We start from the raw sequence: 25,003 nt of genomic DNA, 5'->3' as shown, positions 1-25,003 counted from the left end.
ACAAACAGGAGGGGGAAGACCTGGAAAAATGGTGCACTGAGAACAACCGAGCTCTCAATGCCGGCAAAACCAAGGAACTCATTACTGACTTTCAGCGGGATGTTACTCATGCCCCCCTACACATTAACAGCACAGAGGTGGAACGAGTGGAGAGTGTCAGGCTCCTGGGAGTGTCATCCACAACACGGTTCCTTGGACTCTTCATGTGGACGCACTGGTTACAAAGGCTCTTCTTCCACAGGCAGCTGAGGAAATTTGGCATGATGGCGAATACCCTTACCAACTTTTAAAGGTGAAAGTGGGTACTGCAGATGCTGAGATTACAGTCAAGATTAGAGTGGTGCTGGAAAAGCACAGCAGGTCAGGCAGCATCCGAGGAGCGGGAAAATCAACATTTTGGGCAAAAGCCCTTCATCAGGAACTTTTATAGGTGCACCATCGAGAGCGTTCTGTCTGGATGTACCACTACCTGGTATGGCCACTGTACCATTCAAGATCGGAGACAGTTACAGAGAGTGGTGAACTCAGCCCAGACAATCACAAAGGCCAACCTCCCATCTATAGAATCCATCTACCAGGCCCACTGTCAAGGAAAGGCCGCCAGCATTCTCAAAGATCCATCCCACCCTGGCAATGTTTTTCTACAACCTCGACCATCGGGAGGTTCAGTTACAGAAGCCTGAACACACTCACCAGCTGAAACAGTTTCTACCCTACTGTTGTTAGAATACTGAATGGACTCACAAACTCTTAACATTTGGCTGTACCTGTGTTTTTGTTTTTGCCGCTGTTTACCTATTATTTACTATCGATGCTGTTTAACGATGTGATCTGCCTGTATTGCTCACAAGACAAAGCTTTTCACTGTACCTCAGGACACGTGACAATAAATTCAATTCAATTCAATTCAATTGAGATTGATCTCAGAAATGGAAGCTGTCCTGTCTCAATCCCACCAAGTTTTGTGACAAACATTTCTGTTTAAGGTTTTCTTGATCATTCTCAACAGTAGCTATTCCCATGTGCTGAATAATTCCAGGTATATGAACAAGCAATACCATGCACTCTATTACTTTGAGGAGCAAACTATAAATCAAAACCAACATCCTCCAATGTTTGGTGACAATATTTAAGAATCAACCCATCAACTCACACATATGAATAAATTTGATAAGAATTGAAATGTTGAAACATACAAGATTCTGAGGGGATATTTGACAAGGGAGATATGGAGAGGTTGTTTCCCCTTGTGGCAGAGTCGAGGACCAACATGCATCATCTCAGTGTAAAGGGTCACACATTTGAGACACAGATGTGGGGAACTTCCTCTCTCAGAAGGCTGAAGTATGTTCAAGGCTGAGACAGACTGATCTTCAATCAGTAAGAGAATCAAGAGTTCTAGGGAAATTGCAGAAGTGTAGAGTTGAAGATGATCAGATCAGTCATGATCTCACTGAATGACAGGACTGTTTTGATGGACTGAATGGCCTACTTCTGCTCCCATGTCTTAATATATCAGTGACCAAGCTGTGAGATGTTTTCAAAGATAATTCTTTAGTTGGGGTCACAAATATAGAAATACAAAGGCAAAGCTTTCAATGTCATGGTTTCAATGTTTGAATCAGAGATATTTGGCTTCATTCTCTTTTGAACAGGAATTTATTTTTTTGCCCTGGTTTATTCCAGGAATCTGAAAAACAAGGGCACTAAGTCTGAACTAACATCAGAGCTTGTGGAATTCCATGTAAATCTCACAGACGGACCATAAATTAGATGAGATGAGAATTTAGAAACAGATGGTGCTAGTTTGTGGGGATATCCCAGAGGAGTTTTGGAGATTCCTGTGTAGTGGTCACTCAGGAACGATGACCAGAATCTTGACTGTTTCAAACATTCACCGATAACCATAAACTGAGCAAAATAGCAGCTAACAATGTGGCCCAATGAGACCCATATAAATCCTGATGATGGAACAGATCACATGGCTCTGACAAAGACGTCAGTCCAGAATGAGCATGTAAACAAAAAGGTCTCAGATTCAATGCAGGAGAGCTGTCATTGAAAACTGATCACATACGACTGGATAGGAAGGAGTGACACGGTGCATTATTAGCACAGAAGTCTTCCTTAGTGATAAGGAGCAAGCAGCCTCCGGGGCAGGGTGTGGACAGACACTCACAGCCCGAGGAACTCCACACCAGGATCTCAATGTGCACAGAGAAACTTTGGCTTAAACCACAAGATGACAATGAGGGAGAAAAGCTCCAGAGATAGGGTCTGAGGGATGCAGCTGAATAGATAAAGGCAAGGGAAATACTTCAAAAAACTTTTGATTATAGGCCAAGAGTGGGAAGTCTCCAAAGGTTTAGAAAACAAACTTCAGAAGCTTTGAAGACGAACTGCAAACTGGTGATACTCTGGAGAGAAGCACAAAATCAGAACATGTCCACAGTAGGAAGGAGCCAAGGTCAATCTAACACAACTGTCCCAAGGCTAGACCCAACAAATGCCATTACCTCAACCATTTGATAATGTGAAAGGTCCACAATGATCTAAAAGTAGGTAAGTGATAGAACGGGACTAATTCAACAATATAAGTATTAGTGAAAATCAATAGAAGCCTTTTTGGTAGATGGATATTGTTTTGCAGGATGTTGTGGGTGTGCTGAATGAATTAGTGACTGTATCGTAGCTGGTGTGATTGATGAGAAGTTATCAGGTTGTCTTCAATCCAAGGAATATTTAATGTTGGAACATGTTGGATGTGAGAATCAACGTCTGACCAAATTAAATTGTACATGATGTCATTTCAAGCAGAATCACAAGCTCAATGAATCTAAAGCAGATGAGGTTCTGTGGAGCTGGGTTCAAATCCCACCATGACAGATGGTAGAATTTCAATTTAATAGAAAAAAACTCTGGAATGAAGAACCTACTGACAACCATGAAACCAATGTCGATAGCCAGAAAAACTCACCTAGTTCACAAATGTCCTTTAGGGAAGGAAATCTGCCATTCTCACCTGGTCTGGCCTCCACGTGACTCCAGACCCACAGCAATGTGGTTGATTCTCAACTGCCCTCTGAAATGGCCCAGCAAGCCATTCAGTTACATCAATGACTATGCCGTCTCAACAAAGAAAGGAAACTGAACAGACCTAAGTACCAAAAAGACAATGGCAGAAATTGCTGGGTCGACCCTGCAAAGTCCTCTTTACTAATATCTGGAGGCTAGTTCCAAATTAGGACAGCGGTCTCACAGACTAGTCAAGCAACATCCTGACACATGGAATCAAAGTCCCAGACACCACCATCACCATCGCCAGATATGTCCTGATCACCAACAGGACAGACCCAGCAGAGGTGGCGGCACAGTGGGACACAGTGGGGAGGGATTTGCCCTGGAAGTCCTCAACATGTCTCTGGACCCCATGAAGTTTCATGTCTTCAGGTTAAATATGGGCAAGGAAACCTCCTGCTGATTACCATGTACCAGCCTCCCTCGGTTGATGAATAACATATTGAACAATACTTGGAGGAAGCACTGAAAATGGCAAGGGCACAAGATGTACTCTGGGTGATGGATTTCAATGTCAAACACCAAGAGTGACTCAGCAGCAGCAGAACTGATCGAGCTGGTTGGATCCTATAGGACATAGCTGCTGGACTGGGTATATAGCAGGTGGTGAGGGAACCAACAAGAGGGAAAAACAAATTTGACCTTACCCACACCAATCTACCAACTGAAGATACATCTGTCCACAAATCTGCAGTAGTCACTCTTACCAATACTGTCTTGTGGAAATGAAGTCCTGCCTTCACACTGAGAATGGCCTCCATTGTGTTATATGGCACTATCACTGTGCTAAATGAGACAAACTTTGAACAGGTCTAGCGACTCAAGATTGGGCACCCATGAGGTGCTGTTGGTCATCAACAGTAGCAGAACTGTACTCCAGCACAAACTGTGACCTCATAGCGCTGTGTATCCTTCACTCAACCATTACCATCAAGCCAGGGGATCAACCCTGGCTCAATGGAGAGTGCAGGAGCAGCACCAGGCATACCTTAAAGGTCAGGTCAGGCAGCATCTGAGGAGCAGAAGAATTGACGTTTCGGGCCAGAGCCATTCCTGATAAAGGGCTCTGGCCTGAAACGTCGATTTTCCTACTCCTCGGACAACATACTCTCTACTCCGATCTTCAGCATCTGCAGACCTCACTTTCTCCATACCTAAAATGTCAACCTGGTGAAGCCATTAAACAGGACTATTTGCAAATCAAACAGCATAAGTTTTAAGTAATAGATAAAGCTGAGCGATCAAAAAAGGCTATGGGCTCGGACAACATTATGTCAATAGTACTGAAGACTTGTGCTCCAGAACATACCACTCGCTTAGTCAAGCTTTTCCAGTAGAGTTACAACATTGGCATTTACCCGACAATGTGGAAAATTGTCCAGGTATGTCCTGTACACAAAAAGCAGGATAAATCCAAACCAGCCAGTTACTACTCCGTCAGTCTACTCTCCATCATCAGTAAAGTGATGGAAGGTGACATCAACTGTGCTATTGAGCAGCACCTGCTCAGCAATAACTTGCTCAGTGACGCCCAGTTTGGGTTCTGCCAGGACCACTCAGCTCCTGACCTCATTACAGCCTTGGTTCAAACATGGACAAAAGAGCTGAATTCCAGAGGGGAGGGGAGAGGGGCAGCCCGTGACATCAAGGCTGTATCCAACCGAGAATGGCATCTAGGAGCCACAGCAAAACTGGAATCAATGGAAATCTTGGGTAAACTCTCCCATGATTAGAGTCATACCTGGCACATGGAAAGATGGTTGTGGTTTTAAGGAGGTAATTATCTCAGCTCCAGGACATCTCTGCAGGAGTTCCTCAGAGAAGTGTCCTAGGTCCAACCATCTTCGACTGCTTCATTGATGATCTTCCCTCCACCATAAGGTCAGAAGTGGGATGTTTGTCAATGTTTGCACAATGTTCTGCACATTCACATTATCTCAGATGGACCAAATGCATCAACACCTGATCAATATTCAGGCTTGGGCTGACAAGTGACAAATAACATTTGTGACACACAAATGCAAGGCAATGACCATCTCCAATAAAGTCACAATGTAATCAATTGACATTCAATAATATTACCATCACTGAACCCCCATGATCAACATCTTTGGAGTTACTGTGGACCTGAAACTCAATTGCACTCACCAAGTAAATAGAGTGGCTAGGAACAGATTAGAGGTAAGGAATACTGCAGTGAATAACTCACCTCCTGGCTCCCTATAACCTGAAAAAAGGGCTTAGGCCCGAAACGTCGATTCTCCTGCTCCTTTGATGCTGCCTGACCTGCTGCGCTTTTCCAGCAACACATTTTTCAGCTCTGATCTCCAGCATCTGTACTCCTCACTTTCTCCCTATAACCTGTCCACCATCTACAAGGCACAAGTAATGAACATGATGGAATATTCCCCACTTGTCTGGATAGGTGCAACTCTAACAACACTCAAGAAACTTGACACCATCCAGGTCAAAGCAGCCCGCTTGATTGGCACTACATCCACAGACATCCACCCCCTTTCTCCACCAATGCACAGGAACAGCGGTGTGCACTATCTACAAGAAACACTGCATAAATTTACCACAGGTCCCCAAACAGCACCTTCCAAACTCATGACCACTTCCATCTAGAAGATCAAGGGCAGCAGATACATGGGAACACCACCCTCGAAACTATATCATCGTTCCCTCTCTGTCACTGGGTCAAAGTCCTGGAATTTCCTCCCTAAGGGAGATTGTGGGTCTGCCTACAGCACATGGACTGCAACGATTCAAGAGGCAGCTCAAGGGGCAACTAGGGACCGGCAATAAGTGCTGGCCCAGCCAGCAACACCCACATCCCATGAGGGAATAAAGAACAAAGCTGAGTGCTGTGAATGAGGCCAATTGGGACCTCTTAGAAAATTTTGCAAGTTAACAGCATCCTTATCACCTGAAAAACAAAGTTCTGTAAAAAGAACATTTCCGGAGGAATGGCAATCATGCAACAAGTTGAAGAAGTTAGAGAACAAAAAGAGGAGAAGACATTCCCAAGGAAGAGAGTTAAAGCTGGTTCTGGATCGTTAACATGAAGGTCCAACAGTTTGTAATCTACTGATGTACATAAATGGATCATAATATCAATGTGAAAGCGCTTGATGGAGATGCTATATTAGGATATAAATATCTGAAAGGGTTAATGCTGAGGGGTGCTGAGAGAGAGCACCACAGAAAATGGATTAAGGCAGAAAAAACAACTTTGGATCTCAAAGGAGTCAGACCTTGAGCTCTCTTTCATTATCTCAGTAACTCAAAGTAACCTAAACCTAGTTATCATCGTGGAATAAACAGCCTCTTGCTTAAGACGAGCAAGCAGCCCATAAAAACGCCAATGCAGAAAAGAGAAGGATGACAGCTCATCTCCCCGACTGATCAGATGCTGTCAGGAGCTGGAGTGAGGATTCTTCAAGTAACAGACCTTTCCAGAATCACCAGGAATTTACGGATTGCTGGTTGCTGCAGTTTGGTTTTGCAGCAGAGTCTGCCTCAAGCAACACATCAAACTGGTGAGATCTGCAGCAGATTGAGTGAACACCACCCACACATTCTGTCTTACTCAGTCAGTCTGACAGATGTCACCAATCTCTCAATGGTACATAGACATCTAACGAGGCCGGCTGCAAATGGCCTGTGAGATTCCAACCCAGAGCAACCACGAGTAGAGAATAATTGAAGCTTCACAAATAGCATCTACACTGAGAACCAATTTGTAAATCAGGGCTGACATCAAATTCCATCTAGAACACAGCCAATGACACAAACATTGCACAAATACAACTCCATTTCCAATCACCCCGTCTTATCAGGCCTTAAATCAGACCTGAACAAAATTTGCCAAACTGCAGAAAGAAAACAAAAACAGAAATTGTTGGTGAAACTCAGCAGGTCTGGCAACATCTGTGGAAGCAAAGTTAACATTGAGAGTTTGGTGAGATTTCAGAATTCATAGCAGCTCAGAAAAGATGGTATTTATACAGACAGCAAAGTGAGCAGATACGTGGAGAGGGAGGAGAGGGAGAGGGTGAGGGACAGGGTGGGGGAGCGCAGGAAGAGTGGGGGGCACGGGAAGAGCGGGGGTTGCGAAGAGTGGGGGTTGCGAAGAGTGGGGGTTGCGAAGAGTGGGGGTCAGGAGAGTAGAGGTTGGGGAGTGGAGGTCGGGGGCGTGGAGGTCGGGAAGGGGTCGGGGAGTGGGGGTCGGGGGAATGGGGGTCAGGAGAGTGGAGGTCGGGAGGGGGTTGGGAAAATGGAGGTTGGGGGAGTGGGGGTTGCGAAGAGTGGGGTTTGGGGGAGTGGAGGGAGTGGGGGTTGGAGACGGTGGGGGTTGGGGGAGGGTGTGTGGGATGAGGAGTGGGGGAGGGAGAGATATGAAAGGGATAGACAGACTAGGGTATTGATGATAGCAGCTGAAAATGTGTTGCTGGAAAAGCACAGCAGGTCAGGCAGCATCCAAGGAACAGGAGAATCGATGTTTCGGGCATGAGCCCTTCTTCAGGAATGAGGAGAGTGTGTCCAGCAGGCTAAGATAAAAGGTAGGGAGGAGGGACTCGGGGGAGGGGTGTTGGAAATGCGATCGGTAGAAGGAGGTTAAGGTGAGGGTGATAGGTCGGAGTGAGGGTGGGGCCGGAGAAGATTGCAGGTTAGGAAGGTGGTGCTGAGTTCGAGGGTTGGGACCGAGACAAGGTGGGGGGGGGAGGGGAAATGAGGAAACTGGAGAAATCTGAGTTCATCCCTTGTGGTTGGAGGGTTCCCAGGCGGAAGATGAGGCGCTCTTCCTCCAACCGTCGTGTTGTTATGTTCTGGCGATGGAGGAGTCCAAGGACCTGCATGTCCTCGGTGGAGTGGGAGGGGGAGTTAAAGTATTGAGCCACGGGGTGGTTGGGTTGGTTGGTCCGGGTGTCCCAGAGGTGTTCTCTGAAACGTTCCACATGTAGGCGGCCTGTCTCCCCAATATAGAGGAGGCCACATCGGGTGCAGCGGATGCAATAGATGATGTGTGTGGAGGTGCAGTTGAATTTGTGACGGATAAGGAAGGATCCCTTGGGGCCTTGGAGGGAAGTAAGGGAGGAGGTGTGGGCGCAAGTTTTACATTTCCTGCGGTTGCAGGGGAAGGTGCCGGGAGTGGAGGTTGGGTTGGTGGGGGGCGTGGACCTGACGAGGGAGTCGCAGAGGGAGTGGTCTTTTCGGAACGCTGATAGGGGAGGGGAGGGAAATATATCCCTGGTGGTGGGGTCCGTTTGGAGGTGGCGGAAATGGCGACGGATGATACGCTGTATACGGAGGTTGGTGGGGTGGTAGGTGAGAACCAGTGGGGTTCTGTCCTGGTGGCAATTGGAGGGGCGGGGCTCAAGGGCGGAGGAGCGGGAGGTGGAGGAGATGCGATGGAGGGCATCGTCGATCACGTTTGGGGGGAAATTGCGGTCTTTGAAGAAGGAGGCCATCTGGGCTGTGCGGTGTTGGAACTGGTCCTCCTGGGAGCAGATGCGACAGAGACGAAGGAATTGGGAATATGGGATGGCGTCTTTACAGAGGGCAGGGTGGGAGGAGGTGTAGTCCAGGTAGCTGTGGGAGTCAGTCGGTTTATAGTAAATGTCCGTGTTGATTCGGTCGCCCGAGATAGAAATGGAAAGGTCTAGGAAGGGGAGGGAGGAGTCTGAGATGGTCCAGGTAAATTTGAGGTCAGGGTAGAAGGTGTTGATAAAGTGGATGAACTGTTCAACCTCCTCGTGGGAGCACGAGGCAGCGCCGATACAGTCATCGATGTAGCGGAGGAAAAGGTGGGGGGTGGTGCCAGTGTAGCTGCGGAAGATGGACCATTCCACATATCCTACGAAGAGGCAGGCATAGCTGGGGCCCATGCGGGTGCCCATGGCAACTCCTTTGGTTTGGAGGAAGTGGGAGGATTGAAAAGAGAAGTTGTTCAGAGCGAGGACCAGTTCAGTCAGTCGAAGGAGGGTGTCGGTGGAAGGGTACTGGTTGGTGCGGCGGGAAAGGAAGAAGCGGAGGGCTTTGAGTCCTTCGTGATGGGGGATGGAGGTGTACAGGGACTGGATGTTCATCGTGAAGATAAGGCGTTGGGGACCAGGGAAGCGAAAATCATGGAGGAGGTGGAGGGCGTGGGTGGTGTCCCAAACGTAGGTGGGGAGTTCTTGGACTAAGGGGGACAGGACCATGTTGAGATATGCAGAGATGAGTTCGGTGGGGCAGGAGCAGGCTGAGACAATGGGTCGGCCGGGACAGTCAGGTTTGTGGATTTTGGGCAGGAGGTAGAAACGGGCGGTGCGGCATTGTGGGACTATGAGGTTGGAGGCGGTGGATGGGAGATCCCCTGAGGTGATGAGGCTATGGATGTCTGGGAGATGATGGTTTGGTGGTATGAGGTGGGGTCATGGTCAAGGGGGCAGTAGGAGGAGGTGTCCGTGAGCTGGCGTTTAGCCTCAGCGGTATAAAGGTTGGTGCGCCAAACTACTACCAAGCGTCCCTTGTCTGCCGGTTTAATACTGAGATTGGGGTTGGAGTGGAGGGAGTGGAGGGCTGCACGTTGCGAGGGTGAGAGGTTGGAGTGGGTGAGAGGGGTGGAGAGAATGAGGCGGTTAATGTCACGGCGGCAGTTGGCTATGAAGAGATCAAGTGCAAGTAAAAGGCCAGCACAGGGTGTCCAGGTGGATGGGGTGTGTTGGAGGCAGAAGAAGGGGTCATCAGAGGGTGGGTGAGAATCCTGGTTGAAGAAGTAGGCGCGGAGGTGAAGGCGGTGGAAGAATTGTTCGATGTCTCGCCGCGTGTTGAACTTGTTAATCCAGGAGTGTAGGGCAATGAAGGTGAGGCCTCTGCTGAGGACTGATCTTTCATCCTCAGAGAGGAGGAGGTCTGGAGGGATGGTGAAACATGGCAGGGCTGGGAGCTAGGACCTGGTGTGGGACTGGAGCTGGGGCTGGGGGTGGGGGTGGGGGTGGCAGGCCAGGACAGATGAGAAGCTTACTAAGTGTTAATGAGAGCTGAGGGAAGAAGAGATTGGGAAATCTGCACAAAAGGAAACCCCTGTCCTGGCAGGACCATGTGTGGAGAAGGTTATAAAACAAAGGGTGGATGGAATCAAGCAGGAATATTATTGAACTTGATGCTGAGTTGTAGAGGCTGCATGAAAATGAGACGCTGTCCTTTCCCCTGTGCTGAGGCCCAGAACACTGCAGCATTTCGGAGACAGAGAGTTTGCCGTGGGAACACCGTGTTCAAGTGAACCAAGCTGCACAATTACACCTATTGATTTAAGCACCATATCATACCTGCTTCTTCTTCAGCTTGGTGATCTGCTGTTCGACCATGGTAATCTCCCTGTCGACACGGTCCATGTTCTGAATCAGCTCCTCTTTAGACAGTCCAGAGGAGACACTGTCCACGTCCAGATCATGCTGCTATGACAAACAGGAGAATGAGCTTTGACACAGCTGGACAACACTGTGCTGTCAAAAGGGCAGCAAAATTAAACACAGGCATGGCCTAACGATTAAAACTTATTCAACATTCTTCCTCGACTTTTGCTCATAACCACAACAAGGCCCTGGCTTTTCGCGATAAATCAATAACCTGTGTCTGTGTGAAAACTGTGATAACCCCTAACCAGACCCCAACCAACCCCCACCTAACAACCGCACCCTAACAACCCCCACCTAACAACCACACCCTAACAACCCCCACCTAACAACCACACCCTAACAACCCCCACCTAACAACCGCACCCTAACAACCCCCACCTAACAACCACACCCTAACAATCCCCACCTAACAACCACACCCTAACAACCCCCACCTAACAACCGCATCCTAACAACCCCCACCAAACAACCGCACCCTAACAACCCCCACCAAACAACCGCACCCTAACAACCCCCACAGAACAACCGCACCCTAACAACCCCCACCTAACAACCGCACCCTAACAACCCCCACCTAACAACCGCACCCTAACAACCACCACCTAACAACCGCACCCTAACAACCCCCACCAAACAACCGCACCCTAACAACCCCCACCGAACAACCGCACCCTAACAACCCCCAACTAACAACCGCACCCTAACAACCCCCACCTAACAACCGCACCCTAACAATGCCCAACTAACAACCACAACCTAACAACCCCCAACTAACAACACCCACCTAACAACCGCACCCCAACGAACCCCCACCTAACAATAGCACCCTAACAACTCCCACCTAACAACTGCACCCTAACAACCTCCACCGAACAACCGCACCCTAACAACCCCCACCTAACAACCTCACCCTAACAACTCCCACCTAACAACCGCACCCTAACAACCCCCACAGAACAACCGCACCCTAACAACCCCCACCTAACAACCGCACCCTAACAACCACCACCTAACAACCGCACCCTAACAACCCCCACCAAACAACCGCACCCTAACAACTCCCACCTAACAACCACACCCTAACAACCCCCACCAAACAACCGCACCCTAACAACCCCCACCAAACAACCGCACCCTAACAACTCCCACCTAACAACCACACCCTAACAACCCCCACAGAACAACCGCACCCTAACAACCCCCACCTAACAACCGCACCCTAACAACCACCACCTAACAACCGCACCCTAACAACCCCCACCAAACAACCGCACCCTAACAACTCCCACCTAACAACCACACCCTAACAACCCCCACCAAACAACCGCACCCTAACAACCCCCACCGAACAACCGCACCCTAACAACCCCCACCTAACAACCGCACCCTAACAACCCCCACCGAACAACCGCACCCTAACAACCCCCAACTAACAACCGCACCCTAACAACCCCCACCTAACAACCGCACCCTAACAATCCCCACCTAACAACCTCACCCTAACAACCCCCACCTAACAACCGCACCCCAACCAACCCCCACCAAACAACCGCACCCTAACAACCCCCACCAAACAACCGCACCCTAACAACTCCCACCTAACAACCACACCCTAACAACCCCCACCAAACAACCGCACCCTAACAACCCCCACCAAACAACCGCACCCTAACAACTCCCACCTAACAACCACACCCTAACAACCCCCACAGAACAACCGCACCCTAACAACCCCCACCAAACAACCGCACCCTAACAACCACCACCTAACAACCGCACCCTAACAACCTCCACCGAACAACCGCACCCTAACAATCCCCACCTAACAACCTCACCCTAACAATCCCCACCTAACAACCTCACCCTAACAACCCCCACCTAACAACCGCACCCTAACAACCCCCAACTAACAACCACAACCTAACAACCCCCAACTAACAACCGCACCCTAACAACCACCACCTAACAACCGCACCCTAACAACCTCCACTGAACAACCGCACCCTAACAATCCCCACCTAACCTCACCCTAACAACACCCACCTAACAACAACCTCACCCTAACAACCCCCACCTAACAACCCCACCCTAACAACCCCCACCTAACAACCCCCACCTAACAACCGCACCCCAACCAATCCCCACCTAATAACCGCACCCTAACAACCTCCACCGAACAACCGCACACTACCAACACCCACCTAATAACCGCACCCTAACAACCTCCACCTAACAACCCGCACCGAAAAACCGCATCCTAACAACTCTCACCTAACAACCACACCCTAACAACCCCCAACTAACAACTGCACGCTAACAACACCCACCTAATGCACCCTAACAACCCGCACCGTAAAACCGCACCCTAACAACCCCCACCTAAAAACCACACAGTACCAACCCCCACCTAACAACCGCACCCTAACAACTCCCACCTAATAACCGCACCCTAACAACCTCCAATTAACAACCTCACCCTAACAACCTCCACCAAACAACCGCACTCTAACAACCCCCACCTAACTACCACACCCTAACAACTCCAACCTAACAACTGCACCCCACCACCCCCACCTAATAGCCTCACCCTAACAACCTCCACGTAACAACACCCACCCTACCAACCCCCACCTAACAACCCCCACATAACAACCTCACCCTAACAACCTCACCCTAACAACACCCACCTAACAACCCCCACCTAACAACCTCACCCTAACAACCACACCCTAACAGCACCCTAACAACCCCCACCTAACAACCTCATCCTAACAACCCCCACCTAATAACCTCATCCTAACAACCCCCACCTAACAAGTCCCACCTACCAACCCCCACCGACTAAACAAACCCCAACAACTACACCATACCAACCCCCAACTAACTGCACCCTAACAAGCCTTCACACAGTAACCATCCCACCCTGTCATTACCCCTCATACTAACCCCCTCACACTAACAATCCCATCCTAATTACACTAATCCTGTAACAGCCCATTCTATGTAATTATCGTTGCACTCAGAGAGTGATGATCGTTGCACTCAGGCCCTCACAGCAAGAATCCTCCATTTGATGGGTTGCCGCTGGCTCTGTTGGAGAATTTAAATTTCTATTGAAATTTCTGAGCTGTCAAATGTAGGTGTGGCTTTGATGAAATGCAGGTATAGCAGGCTTTTTCACCACTAACTGACTTTCGCCAGAGAGTTGTAATTTGTACAGAAAGCTAGCAGAATGAAGACCTTAATCAATTCTATCACAAAGGTCCTCAAATTGCATTTCGGTTTTAAAACTAGGTCAGCTCAATGCTGCACCCCTGATGGTTTCTCGGTTTAGTCTGTATTCAGAAGGCAGGAACTGAAATACGAAAGCAAACTTTATTTTGTGGTTGACCTCTGTCTTGTTAGACAATAGTTTGTTGACTGAATTCACTACCTCCTTTCTATCGGAAAGGCTACACACAGACGAGGGTGACTGCACTGTGGAACACCTCTGATCTGTCCGTAGGAATGACCCTGATATCTTAGTTGCTTGTCATTTGACCAATGCATCTTGCTCTCGTGCTAACATTTCTGACCTGGCCTGGCAGCAATGTTCCAACAAACACATACACCCAAGCAGATACGTGTGTATATCTGTGTGTGCACATGTGTGTGTATATGTGTGCAGATGTGAGAGTGTGTGCGTGCACGCATGCTCAAAAGGTACCTGTTCGAGTATGGGGCCAGGACAGAGCAGCAATGGCTGACAATCTGCAATAATATCTGGGCCTCCTCCTGGCCAGCTGAGCTCTCCATTTCTCCTCATCTCCTCCAAACCATTTCCACACAGTTGGCCTCCAGAGCTCATGGCTGTCAGTCCCTGTGGTAGGGATATGGAGGTGAAGGAGGTGGTGACCCTGAGGCCAGTCCCCCAGCCAGAAGGCTTTTGGGTAAATACCTGCCATCCCTCCTCCTATGATCAGGGTCGAGCCAGCACTGGTTTAGCAATGAGTGTGCGCTGATGGAGTTATCACGATCCAGGACCCTGTGAGTTAGTGAAGCTGAGGATAAGTTGGAGAGAGTGAAGGTGGAAGCTGTTTGACCTTTTGTCCTGCTGAGCAGATACTGTCCAGGCCTCAGCACTGTGTAGGAGTGCACTGAGGATACAGGTTTGGTGAACTGTGTTATGTTCTCTGCAGTTTCTGTTGTTGTTACACACACTCTCACTCACACACACACACACAGACACACACACACACACGCACACACACAGACACACACACACACTCTCTCTCTCTCTCTCTCACACACACACACTCACACCCTCTCACACACACACACACAGCTCAGGCACAGCAGCTGCAGTGTTTGTGATGGGAGTGAGCTTTCAGCATCAAGTGACAGATTGCTGGTGATTGTGGAGTGATGTGAAACTATCGACACCCTCCAGGGTCACATTGTCAATGCTGACAGCTGACATAGTGGCAACATCCTGGAGCATGACCTTTGCCTTCCTGAAGCTGATGGTCAAACCAAACCCTTTCTCAGCGTGAGAAAGAGAGAGAGTCTGTCCATTTGCTGCTGCAGCTGTTCCTCAGTGTGGAATGTTAGTGTGGCATCGTCAGCACAGAACCACTCCGTGTCGAGGGCTCGGAGCACCTTTGACATGGATCTCAGGTGAGCAGTGAACAGCTTTCTGTCCATTCTGGTCTGAAGGTGACACACAGCAGCGAAGAGAAAAATATGCCATAAGTTCAGTGCCAGAACATAACACTGTTCACCCTCCACTGCAGATGTTAAAGAATTCCTGTGTTGCTCAGTTATTGCTGACCATACCCTTGCTACCAGGTTTCCTCTGACCTACACTGTCAACAGTGTTCTCTCTCAGTGATCCTCTCTCAGTAAGCCTGCAGTCTTATAGTGAAGTTATGTCAACATTCAGGCCTTCAAGCTTTCCTGTGCATGGTATTGCCCAGCTGGTAGTTAGTTATCTGTCAACCCCACGTACATGCTCCTGAAGCTCTCACTTTCATCTCCCTTCCTGCTGTGCATTTTGTTGGTTTCCTGATACAATGGATTCCACCCAGCTCTTGAGCAGTGACTCTAAGCTCCAGGTTCCCAGTGGAGCAGACAGACCGTGATGCTGGGTCCTGTACACCAAGTCGGGGCTGCCCAAATTCAAGTGGATGCTGACTTAGCAGTGGAACACAATGTGCTATCCCACCAATGGAGATAGCACCCTCCCTATAAACCTTCCTAACTGAGCTTACAATTTGTAATTGCTGTGTCTTAGGTTAGGTTAACACTCCCAAGTGAAACTGGAGTTTCTTTTCCAGGAGACAAGCTTGGGAAAAATTCATCAAGTCCCTGGGACAGGTTCTTGGCTAGTAAAGTGATTAAGCATAATGGGGAGAAGGCAGAAAACAGGGTTGAGAAACATGATTGAATGATGCAGCAGACTTGATGGGCCAAATGGCCTTATTCTTATCTGATAGCATAAGTACTTCTGTTATTGGGATCTTATTTACTGAAAACGAACTTTCCTGGGATTGAGCAATCAGCAAGCACCATTCACACCATTCCACACAACCCATTATTATTGTTATTCAATAAGATACTCCATGGTAACACCACACTGACTGTTCTCAGTAACTGCCTGACATGTTCTGCCTCAGGCTCTGTGCATGACTCACTCTCCCTGAACCTTCGCCAAGTCTGTGGAGACAACATCAGGTGGTGAAGACAATCCTTCCCACTGCCCATCCACATACTGACAGGTATCCTGAAAACTAAAGGTTCACAAGTTCACAGGTTCAGAAACACTGACTAATCATTTAATGCTGGGTATTAAACTTCATTGTCTTTGTTCTTTGATTCTTAATTTAAAGAATGATTGAAGTTAGTTGGTTTTTCTGATAAAAGACACATTTTGTCAAGGTTTTTATCTTGCTCTCATCAGGACAATTGACAGGAATACCAAAGAACAGCAGAATGATATTTTATACATTGCACGAGAATAAATTGCCGATTGGCTGTCAAATAGTCTCTGATTGGTCGAGGCATTGCATGGAGAATGCACGAGGTTGATGAAAACTGACAGTTAGCTATCAAGCTTTGTTTAAATTGAAGCCAGATAAGCTGACTTTTTGATATGTCAATGAAACAGCCTGAGCAATGCACCAGAGAGTGGCTATCTCCATCTTTGTCGAGTTGGAACAGGCACAGTGCAAAGGACAGGGCCACAGGTATTAAGACGAGAAGCTCCCTCTATGTGAAACCGTATACAGAATCCAAAATCAGTTGTCAACGTAATTCTTCATACACTCGAAATTATTTGGTAAATGTCCAATTGTAGAATGACACCTAAAATTGCAAACTAAGTTCAGAGCTATGCAAGTACAGGCTTGTTGGGTTTAAACAAAGCTTGGCAGTTAACTGTTAGTCATCACTTAACATGTACATTCTCCATAGCCTTGCTTCTATCAATCAGAGTCTACTTGCCAACCAATCAATTGCACTTCTCACAGAGAGTTTCAACATATTGCTCTCTTTCACATTAGTATTTTGTACAACTGCCCTGATGAGTAGAAGAGAGAAACTTTTTGAATAATTTCAGTGGGATGAAAAGAAAGCCAGCCAGATGAACTGGAACACATACTGACAAGAGAAATTGCACTGGAACAACTGGATGCATCAAATAAAGCTGAGTTCATTCCAACAAGGCAAAAGATGCAGAAACCAAAGCCAGAACTCTCTGGATGATGAAGAAGATGAAAAGGGTGCATGATACAGGTCAGGTGAAATCTTTAAAAAAGGTTCTGACCAATTGCAACAAAACTACATTGCAGTCTTGGTCTAACACGGACAAAGGAGCTAAATTCCTTTGCCATCAAAGCTGCATTTGACTGTGTCATCAAGGAGTCCTGGCAAAACTGGATCCAATAAATATCAGGGGCAAACTTCCTGCTGGTTGGAGTCAGACTTGGCACATAGGAAGATGGTTGTGATTGTTGGAGGTCAGTCATTTCAGTCCCAGGACATCTTTACAGGAGTTCCTCAGGTAGCATCCCAGGCCCAACCAGCTTCAGCTGCTTCATCAATGACCTTCCATCCATCATAAGGTCACAAATGGGGATGTTCATTGATGATTGCACAGTGTTCAGCACCGTTCGGGAATCCTCAGGTACTGAAGCCGTCCATGTTCAACTGCAGCAAAACCTGGACAATAAACGTGGAAACATAGAAACTCGGAGCAGGTGTAGGCCATTCAGCACATTCAAGCCAGCACTGCCATTCATATAATCATATTGCCATGGCCTGCTTTCTCCCCATAACCCTTGACACCTTTAGTCTCTAGAAGTCTATTTCTTCCTCGAATAGGTTTAGTGTCTTGGCCTCCATAATTTTTTGTGGTAAAGAATTCCACAAATTCACCAACATCTGAGTGAAGAGATTCCCCAACTCAGTAAAAATGAAGAGATTCCCCAACTCAGTAAAATGAAGAGATTCCCCAACTCAGTAAAAATGAAGAGATTCCCCAACTCAGTAAAATGAAGAGATTCCTCAACTCAGTAAAAATGAAGAGATTCCTCAACTCAGTAAAAATGGCCTACACTATATCCTGAGACTATGTCCCCTTGCTTTAGAAATTCAGTCACCTCCCCCATCTCAATTCCCTGGCCAGTGGAAAGTTCATCCCTGCATCCAACCTGACTAGCCCTATATGAACTGAATACATTTCTATGAGATCCCTTCTCATTCTTCTAAATCTCAGAGAGTATTAACCTAGTCAATCCAATCTCTCCTGTCATCCCAGGAATCAGTGATGAACCTTCATTGCATTCCCTCCCAGCAGAACATCCTTTGTCAGATAAGGCGAGTAGAACTGCATACAATACTCCAGGTGTGGTTTCATCGAGGCCCTGTACAGCTGCAGTAAGGCATCCCTGCTCCTGTATTCAAACCTTGGAACAAAGATCAACATACCATTTCTCTTCTTAACTGCTTGATCCATCTGTTGCCTGCTATAAATGATTGGTGTATAAGGACACCCAGGTCCCTGTGTATATCAACCTTTCCCAATCTATCACCATTACAATAATACTCAGCGACTCTGTTTTCCAATTAACATACAGTTAGTAAGTTTGCAGGTGACACCAAAATTGGAGGTGTAGTGGACAGCGAAAAGGGTTACCTCAGATTACAACAGGATCTGGACCAGATGGGCCAATGGGCTGAGAAGTGGCAGATGGAGTTTATTTCAGATAAATGCGAGGTGCTGCATTTTGGGAAAGCAAATCTTAGCAGGATTTATCCACTTAATGGTAAGGTCCTAGGGAGTGTTGCTGAACAAAGAGACCTTGGAATGCAGGTTCATAGCTCTTTGAAAGTGGAGTTGCTGGTCAGGTAGGATAGTGAAGAAGGCATTTGGTATGCTTTCCTTTATTGGTCAGAGTATTGAGTACAGGAGTTGGGAGGTCATGTTGCGGCTGTACAGGACATTGGTTAGGCCACTGCTGGAATATTGCGTGCAATTCTGGTCTCCTTCCTATTGGAAAGAATCTGTGAAACTTGAAAGGGTTCAGAAAAGATTTACAAGGATGTTGCCAGGGTTGGAGGGTCTGAGCTACAGGGAGAGGCTGAACAGGCTGGGGCTGTTTTCCCTGGAGTGTCGGAGGCTGAGGGGTGACCTTATGGAGGTTTACAAAATTATGAGGGGCATGGATAGGATAAATAGACAAAGTATTTTCCCTGGGGTCAGGGAGTCCAGAACTAGAGCGCATAGGTTTAAGGTGAGAGGGGAAAGATATAAAAGAGACCTAAGGGGCAACATTTTCACACAGAGGGTGCTACATGCATGGAATGAGCTGCCAGAGGAAGTGATGGAGGCTGGTACAATGGCAACATTTAAGAGGCATTTGGATGGGTATATGAATAGGAAGGGTTTGGAGGGATATGGGCTGGTGCTGGCAGGTGGGACTAGATTGGGTTGGGATATCTGGTCAGCATGGACGAGTTGGACCGAAGGGTTTGTTTCCATGCTGTACATCTCTATGACTCTATGAACAAAGTCACATTTATTAATATTTTACTGCATATACCATATATTTGCTGAAAATGTGTTGCTGGAAAAGCGCAGCAGGTCAGGCAGCGCCCAAGGAGCAGGGTCCTGCTCCTTGGATGCTGCCTGACCTGCTGCACTTTTCCAGCAACACATTTTCAGCTCTGATCTCCGGCATCTGCAGTCCTCACTTTCTCCTAAACCATGTATTTGCCCATTTCGGAGACATGAAGAGAGCAGGGTCAGGAATGGATGTTGCAAGTTCCAGGGTTTTGATCTTTCATTAAGTTCAGGTAAGGCGGTAAAAGAGGGGGAGGTGTGGCTTTGTTAGTCAAGGACAGTATAACGGTGGCTGAAAGAACTTTTTGACGAGGACTCGTCTACTGAGGTGGTATGGGCTGAGGTTAAATACAGAAGAGGTAAGGTCACATTGCCCGGATTTTGTTTTAAATAGGCTTCCGCAGAGTTCCAGGGATGTGGAGGAGAGGATTGGCAAAATGATTCTGGTTAGGAGTGAAAGGAACAGGGTGGTCATTATGGGAGACTTTAACTTCCCCAACATTGACTGGAAATGCTATAACTCTAGTAAATCGGATGGATCAGTTTTTGTCCAACGTGTACAGGAGGGTTTCCTGACACAATATAAGAAAGGGCCGACAAGAGGGGAGGCCACACTGGATCTGGTGCTTGGTAATGAACCAGGCCAGGTGTTTGATTTACTGGTAGCTGAGCGCTTTGGAGAAAGTGACCAAAATTCGGTTACGTTTAGTTTAGTGATAGAAAGGGATAAGTACATGCCACAGGGCAAGAGTTATCAATGGGGGAGGGGCAATTATAATACAATTAGGCAAGAATAGACTGGGGTAGCAAAATGCAGAGGATGGGGGCAATCAAAATGCTGGTTTCAGGAACAGATATTGTGTGTCCTTGATAGGTACGCTCATATAAGGCAGGGAGGAAGAGTTAAAGTAAGGGAACCATAGTTTACTAAAGAAATTGTATCTCTTGTTAAGTGGAAGAGGGGGGTTTATGTGACGTTGTGACAAGGTGGTTCAGATGAGATGATGAAGAGTTACAGATTAGCTAGGAAGGATTTAAAGAGTGTTAAGAAAAGCAAGGAGGAGACATGAGCAATCTTTAGCAGGTAGAATAAAGCTTTCTATAGATATGCGAGGAATAAAACGATGACTAGGGTAGGAATAGGGTCAGGACATGGTTGAAGAGCTTCAGGGCAGAGGAGATGACCTGGGGGTTGCAGTGAGAGAGAGACTCACTGAGATTCTTGTAGAGAATCACTGAGATTCTTGTCCATCATTCCTGATGAAGGGCTTTTGCCCGGAATGTCGATTTTGCTGCTCCTCAGATGCTGCCTGACCTGCTGTGCTTTTCCAGCACCACTCTAATCTAGACTCTGATTTCCAGCATCTGCAGTTCCCACTTCTACCTAGGAACAGGGCCAGTCAAAGACAGAAGTGGGAAGTTGTGTGTGGACCCTGTGGAGATCGGAAAGGTGCTAAAGAATATTTCTCATCTGTTTTCACTCAAGAAAAGGAGAATATTGTAGAGGAGAAGACTGAGATGTGGGCTATTAGACTAGAAAGGATCGAGGTTAGTAAGGAAGAGTTGTTATCAATTCTTGAAGGTGTGAAAGTAGACAAGTCCCCTGGGCCAGATGAGATTTATCAGAGGATTCTCTGGGAAGCTTGGAAGGAGATGGCAGAGCCTTTGGCTTTGATCTTTGAGTTGTCATTGTCTACAGATTTAGTACCAGAGTCTTGGAAGATTGCAAATGCTGTGCCCTTGTTCAAGAGAGTAGAGATAACCCAGGTAATTATAGACCAGTGAGCCTTACGTTTGTGGTAGGAAAAGTTTTGGAAAGGATTATGAAAGATAGGATTTATAATCATCTAGCAAGCAACAATTTGATTGCAGATAGTCAACATAGTTTCGTCAAGCTGAAAATGTGTTGCTGGAAAAGCGCAGCAGGTCAGGCAGCATCCAAGGAACAGGAAATTCGACGTTTCGGGCATAAGCCCTTCTTCAGGAATGAGGAAAGTGTGTCCAGCAGGCTAAGATAAAAGGTAGGGAGGAGGGACTTGGGGGAGAGGCGATAGAGATGCAATAGGTGGAAGGAAGTCAAGGTGAGGGTGATAGGCCGGAGTGGGATGGGGGCGGAGAGGTCAGGAAGAAGATTGCAGATTAGGAAGGTGGTGCTGAGTTCGACTGAGACAAGGTGGGGGGAAGGGGAAATGAGGAAACTGGAGAAATCTGAGTTCATCCCTTGTGGTTGGAGGGTTCCCAGACGGAAGATGAGGCGCTCTTCCTCCAACCGTCGTGTTGTTATGGTCTGGCAATGGAGGAGTCCAAGGGCCTGCATGTCCTCGGTGGAGTGGGAGGGGGAGTTAAAGTGTTTAACTTGGACAGTTTGGATTAGAAACTGGCTTTCTGTAGGAAGGTAGCGAGTGGTGGTTGATGGAAAATATTCAGCCTGGAGTCCAGTTCCTAGTGATGTGTCACAAGGATCTGTTTTGGGACCACTGCTATTTGTCATTTTTATAACGACTTGGATACAGGCATAGATGGATGGGCTAGTAATTTTGCAGATGATACTAAAGTCAGTGGAATAGTGGACAGTGTGGAAGAATGTTGCAGGGGGACTTGGATAAACAGCAGAATTGGGCTGAGAGGTGGCAAATGGAGTTCAATGTAGCTAAATGTGAGGTGATTCATTTTGGGAAGAATAACAGGAAGGCAGAGTACTGGGTCAATGGAAAGATTCTTGGTAGTGTGGATGTGCAGAGGGATCTTGGAGTCCATGTACATAGATCCTTGATTGTGCTGTTAAGTTAGGTTTTATTGGTAGAGGTATTGAGTTCCGTAGCCGCAATATCATGCTGCAACTGTACAAAACACTAGTGTGGCCACACTTGGAATATTGTGTCCAGTTCTGGTCGCCCCATTACAGGAAGGATGTGGAAGCATTGGAAAAGGGGCAGAGGAGATTTACCAGGATGTTGCCTGGTCTGGAGGGAAGGTCTTATGAGGAAAGGCTGAGGGACTTGGGTCTGTTCTCATTGGAAAGAAGAAGGCTAAGGGGTGATTTGATAGAGACATACAAGATGATCAGAGGATTAGATAACGTGGACAGTGAGAGTCTTTTCCTAGGATGATGATGTCAGTTTGTACGAGGAAGCATAGCTGCAAATTGAGGGGTGATAGATTTAAGACAGATGTCAGAGGCAGGTTCTTTACTCAGAGAGTTGCAAGGGTGTAGAATGCCCTACCTGCCAGTGTAGTTAACTCAGCCACATTAGGGAGATTTAAACAATCCCTGGATAAGCACATGGATGATGATGGGATAGTGTAGGGGGATGAGCTTAGATTAATTCACAGGTTGGCGCAAGATGAAGGGCTGAAGGGCCTGTTCTGCGCTGTACTGTTCTATGTTCTATATGCATGTCTAAATCAGCCAAAAACCTCTTTCCATTCTCCTCATCACTCTCACTTCCATCTAGTTTTGAGTTATGACCCACCTTGGAAATATTACACTCGATTTTCTTCAGGCCTGACAGATGATGAACCACTAAGGATCCTGAGATTGTATTCATTAAAGTTTAGAAAGTTGAGGGGAGTTCTAATAGAAACTTAAAAGATAATGCTTGGCTTAGAAAGGGTGGATGCTGGAAAATTGTTTCCGTCAGGCAGGGAGACTAGGACCTGTGGGCACAGTCTTAGGATTAGAGGAGGTCAATTCAAAATGGAAATGAGGAGACATTTCTTCAGCTGGAGGGTGGTGGGCCTGTGGAATTCATTGCCACAGAGTGCAGTGGAGGCCGGGACGCTAAATGTCTTCAAGGCAGAGAATGATAGATTCTTGTTGTCTCGAGGAATTAAGGGCTACGGGGACAGCGTGGGTAACTGATGTTGAAATGCCCATCAACCGTGATTAAATGGCAAGGTGGACTCGATGGGCCAAATGGCCTTCCACTCCTGTGTCTTATTGTCCTTATTGATTTCTGCACTGATCCCTGTCGTACTCAACTTGCCACCACATCATAAAAGACCCATTTATTCATACTCTCTGCTCCTGTCAGCTGACCAATTCTCAATTCATGCCAGTACATTTTCCAGAATTCTATGTGCTTTGATTTTGTTCACTAATTTCTTATGCTACTTGATTAAACTTTTCTGAAAATCCAAATACACTCCACCCACTGGTTCTCCTTTATCTGTTAGACTAGTTACATCCTCAAAAACATGTAGATTGGCCAAAGGTTACTTCCATTTCAACGTTTCATGTTGACTTTGTTGAATTCTGTTTTAATTTTCTTAATGGCCTGGTTTTCAGGTTTAGGCTGAAAAGTGGCAACTAACATTTGTCCCACACAAATGTCAGGCAATCACCATCTCCAACAAGAGAGAATCTAACTACTGCCCCTTAACATTCAATAACGTTACCATCGCTGAATAACCCAGTGCACTTTGGATCCTGCCTGAACTGCTGTGCTCTTCCAGCACCACTAATCCAGAATCTGGTTTCCAGCATCTGCAGTCATTGTTTTTACCTCATCAATATCCTAAGAGTTATCATTGATCAGAAACTCAACTGGACTTGCCACATAAACACACTGGCTACAAGAGCAGGTTGGAGGCTATGAATAGCATGACAGGTAATTTACCTCACGATTCTCCAAAGCCTGCCAATCATCTACAAGGCACAAGTCAGGAGGGTGATGGAATACTCCCCACTTGTCTGGATGAGTCCAGCTCCAACAATACTCAAAAAACTTGACACCATCCAGAACAAAGCAGCCACGGCTTGATTGGCATCACATCCACAAGCATCCACTCCCTCTACCACTGACACTTAGTAACAGCAGTGTGTACTATCTACAAGATGCACTGCAGAAATTCACCAAAGACAGCACCATCCAAATCCACAACCACTTCCATCTAGAAAGACAAGATTAGCAGATACATGGGAACACAATCCCCCACAGGTTCCCCTCCAAGTCACTCTGATTTGGAAATATATCCCCGTTCCTTCAGTGTCACTGAGTCAAAATCCTGGAATTCCCTCCCTAAGGACATGGTCGGTCAGACTACAGCACATGGACTGCACAGTGGTTCAAGAACGCCACTCATCACCACCTTCTCAAGGAGGCAGATAGGGACTGGACAATAAATGCAGGGCCTAGCAGTGATAGTCATCCTATTGTTATAAAGTGGAAGATGACCCCCTCCCCCCATCCCCGAACTAAAACCAAAGAGGTGCACCTCGCCCTAAATCTCTAAAAGGAGGATAAAAAGTGGTGTAACTTGCTTTTCAACAACTTAGTCATAGAGATGTATAGCGTGGAAACAGATCCTTCGGTCCAACCCGTCCATGCTGACCAGATATCCCAACCCAATCTAGTCCCACCTGCCAGCACCCGGCCCATATCCCTCCAAACCCTTCCTATTCATATACCCATCCAAA

At 47.1% G+C, this 25,003-nt stretch overlaps 1 protein-coding gene across 8 annotated transcripts in view; it reads right to left on the bottom strand.

Moving 5' to 3' along the window:
• The window catches only part of ncor2 (nuclear receptor corepressor 2), a 246,500-nt gene that overhangs the window by 162,018 nt on the left and 59,479 nt on the right, over positions 1 to 25,003 (bottom strand). For 7 of the 8 annotated variants that reach the window (XM_060843298.1, XM_060843304.1, XM_060843302.1 and 4 more), the window contains one exon: positions 10,395 to 10,523. In XM_060843298.1, the coding sequence (XP_060699281.1) occupies positions 10,395 to 10,523 (129 nt within the window). The remainder of the gene's footprint in view (positions 1 to 10,394; positions 10,524 to 25,003) is intronic. The other variant, XM_060843301.1, reaches the window with a different exon arrangement.

The sequence above is a fragment of the Hemiscyllium ocellatum genome, chromosome 24, assembly GCF_020745735.1.
Source record: "Hemiscyllium ocellatum isolate sHemOce1 chromosome 24, sHemOce1.pat.X.cur, whole genome shotgun sequence".
Taxonomy (NCBI): Eukaryota; Metazoa; Chordata; class Chondrichthyes; order Orectolobiformes; family Hemiscylliidae; genus Hemiscyllium; species Hemiscyllium ocellatum.
The sequence above is the reverse complement of the archived record's forward strand: the minus strand, read 5'-3'. Positions and strand labels throughout refer to the sequence as shown.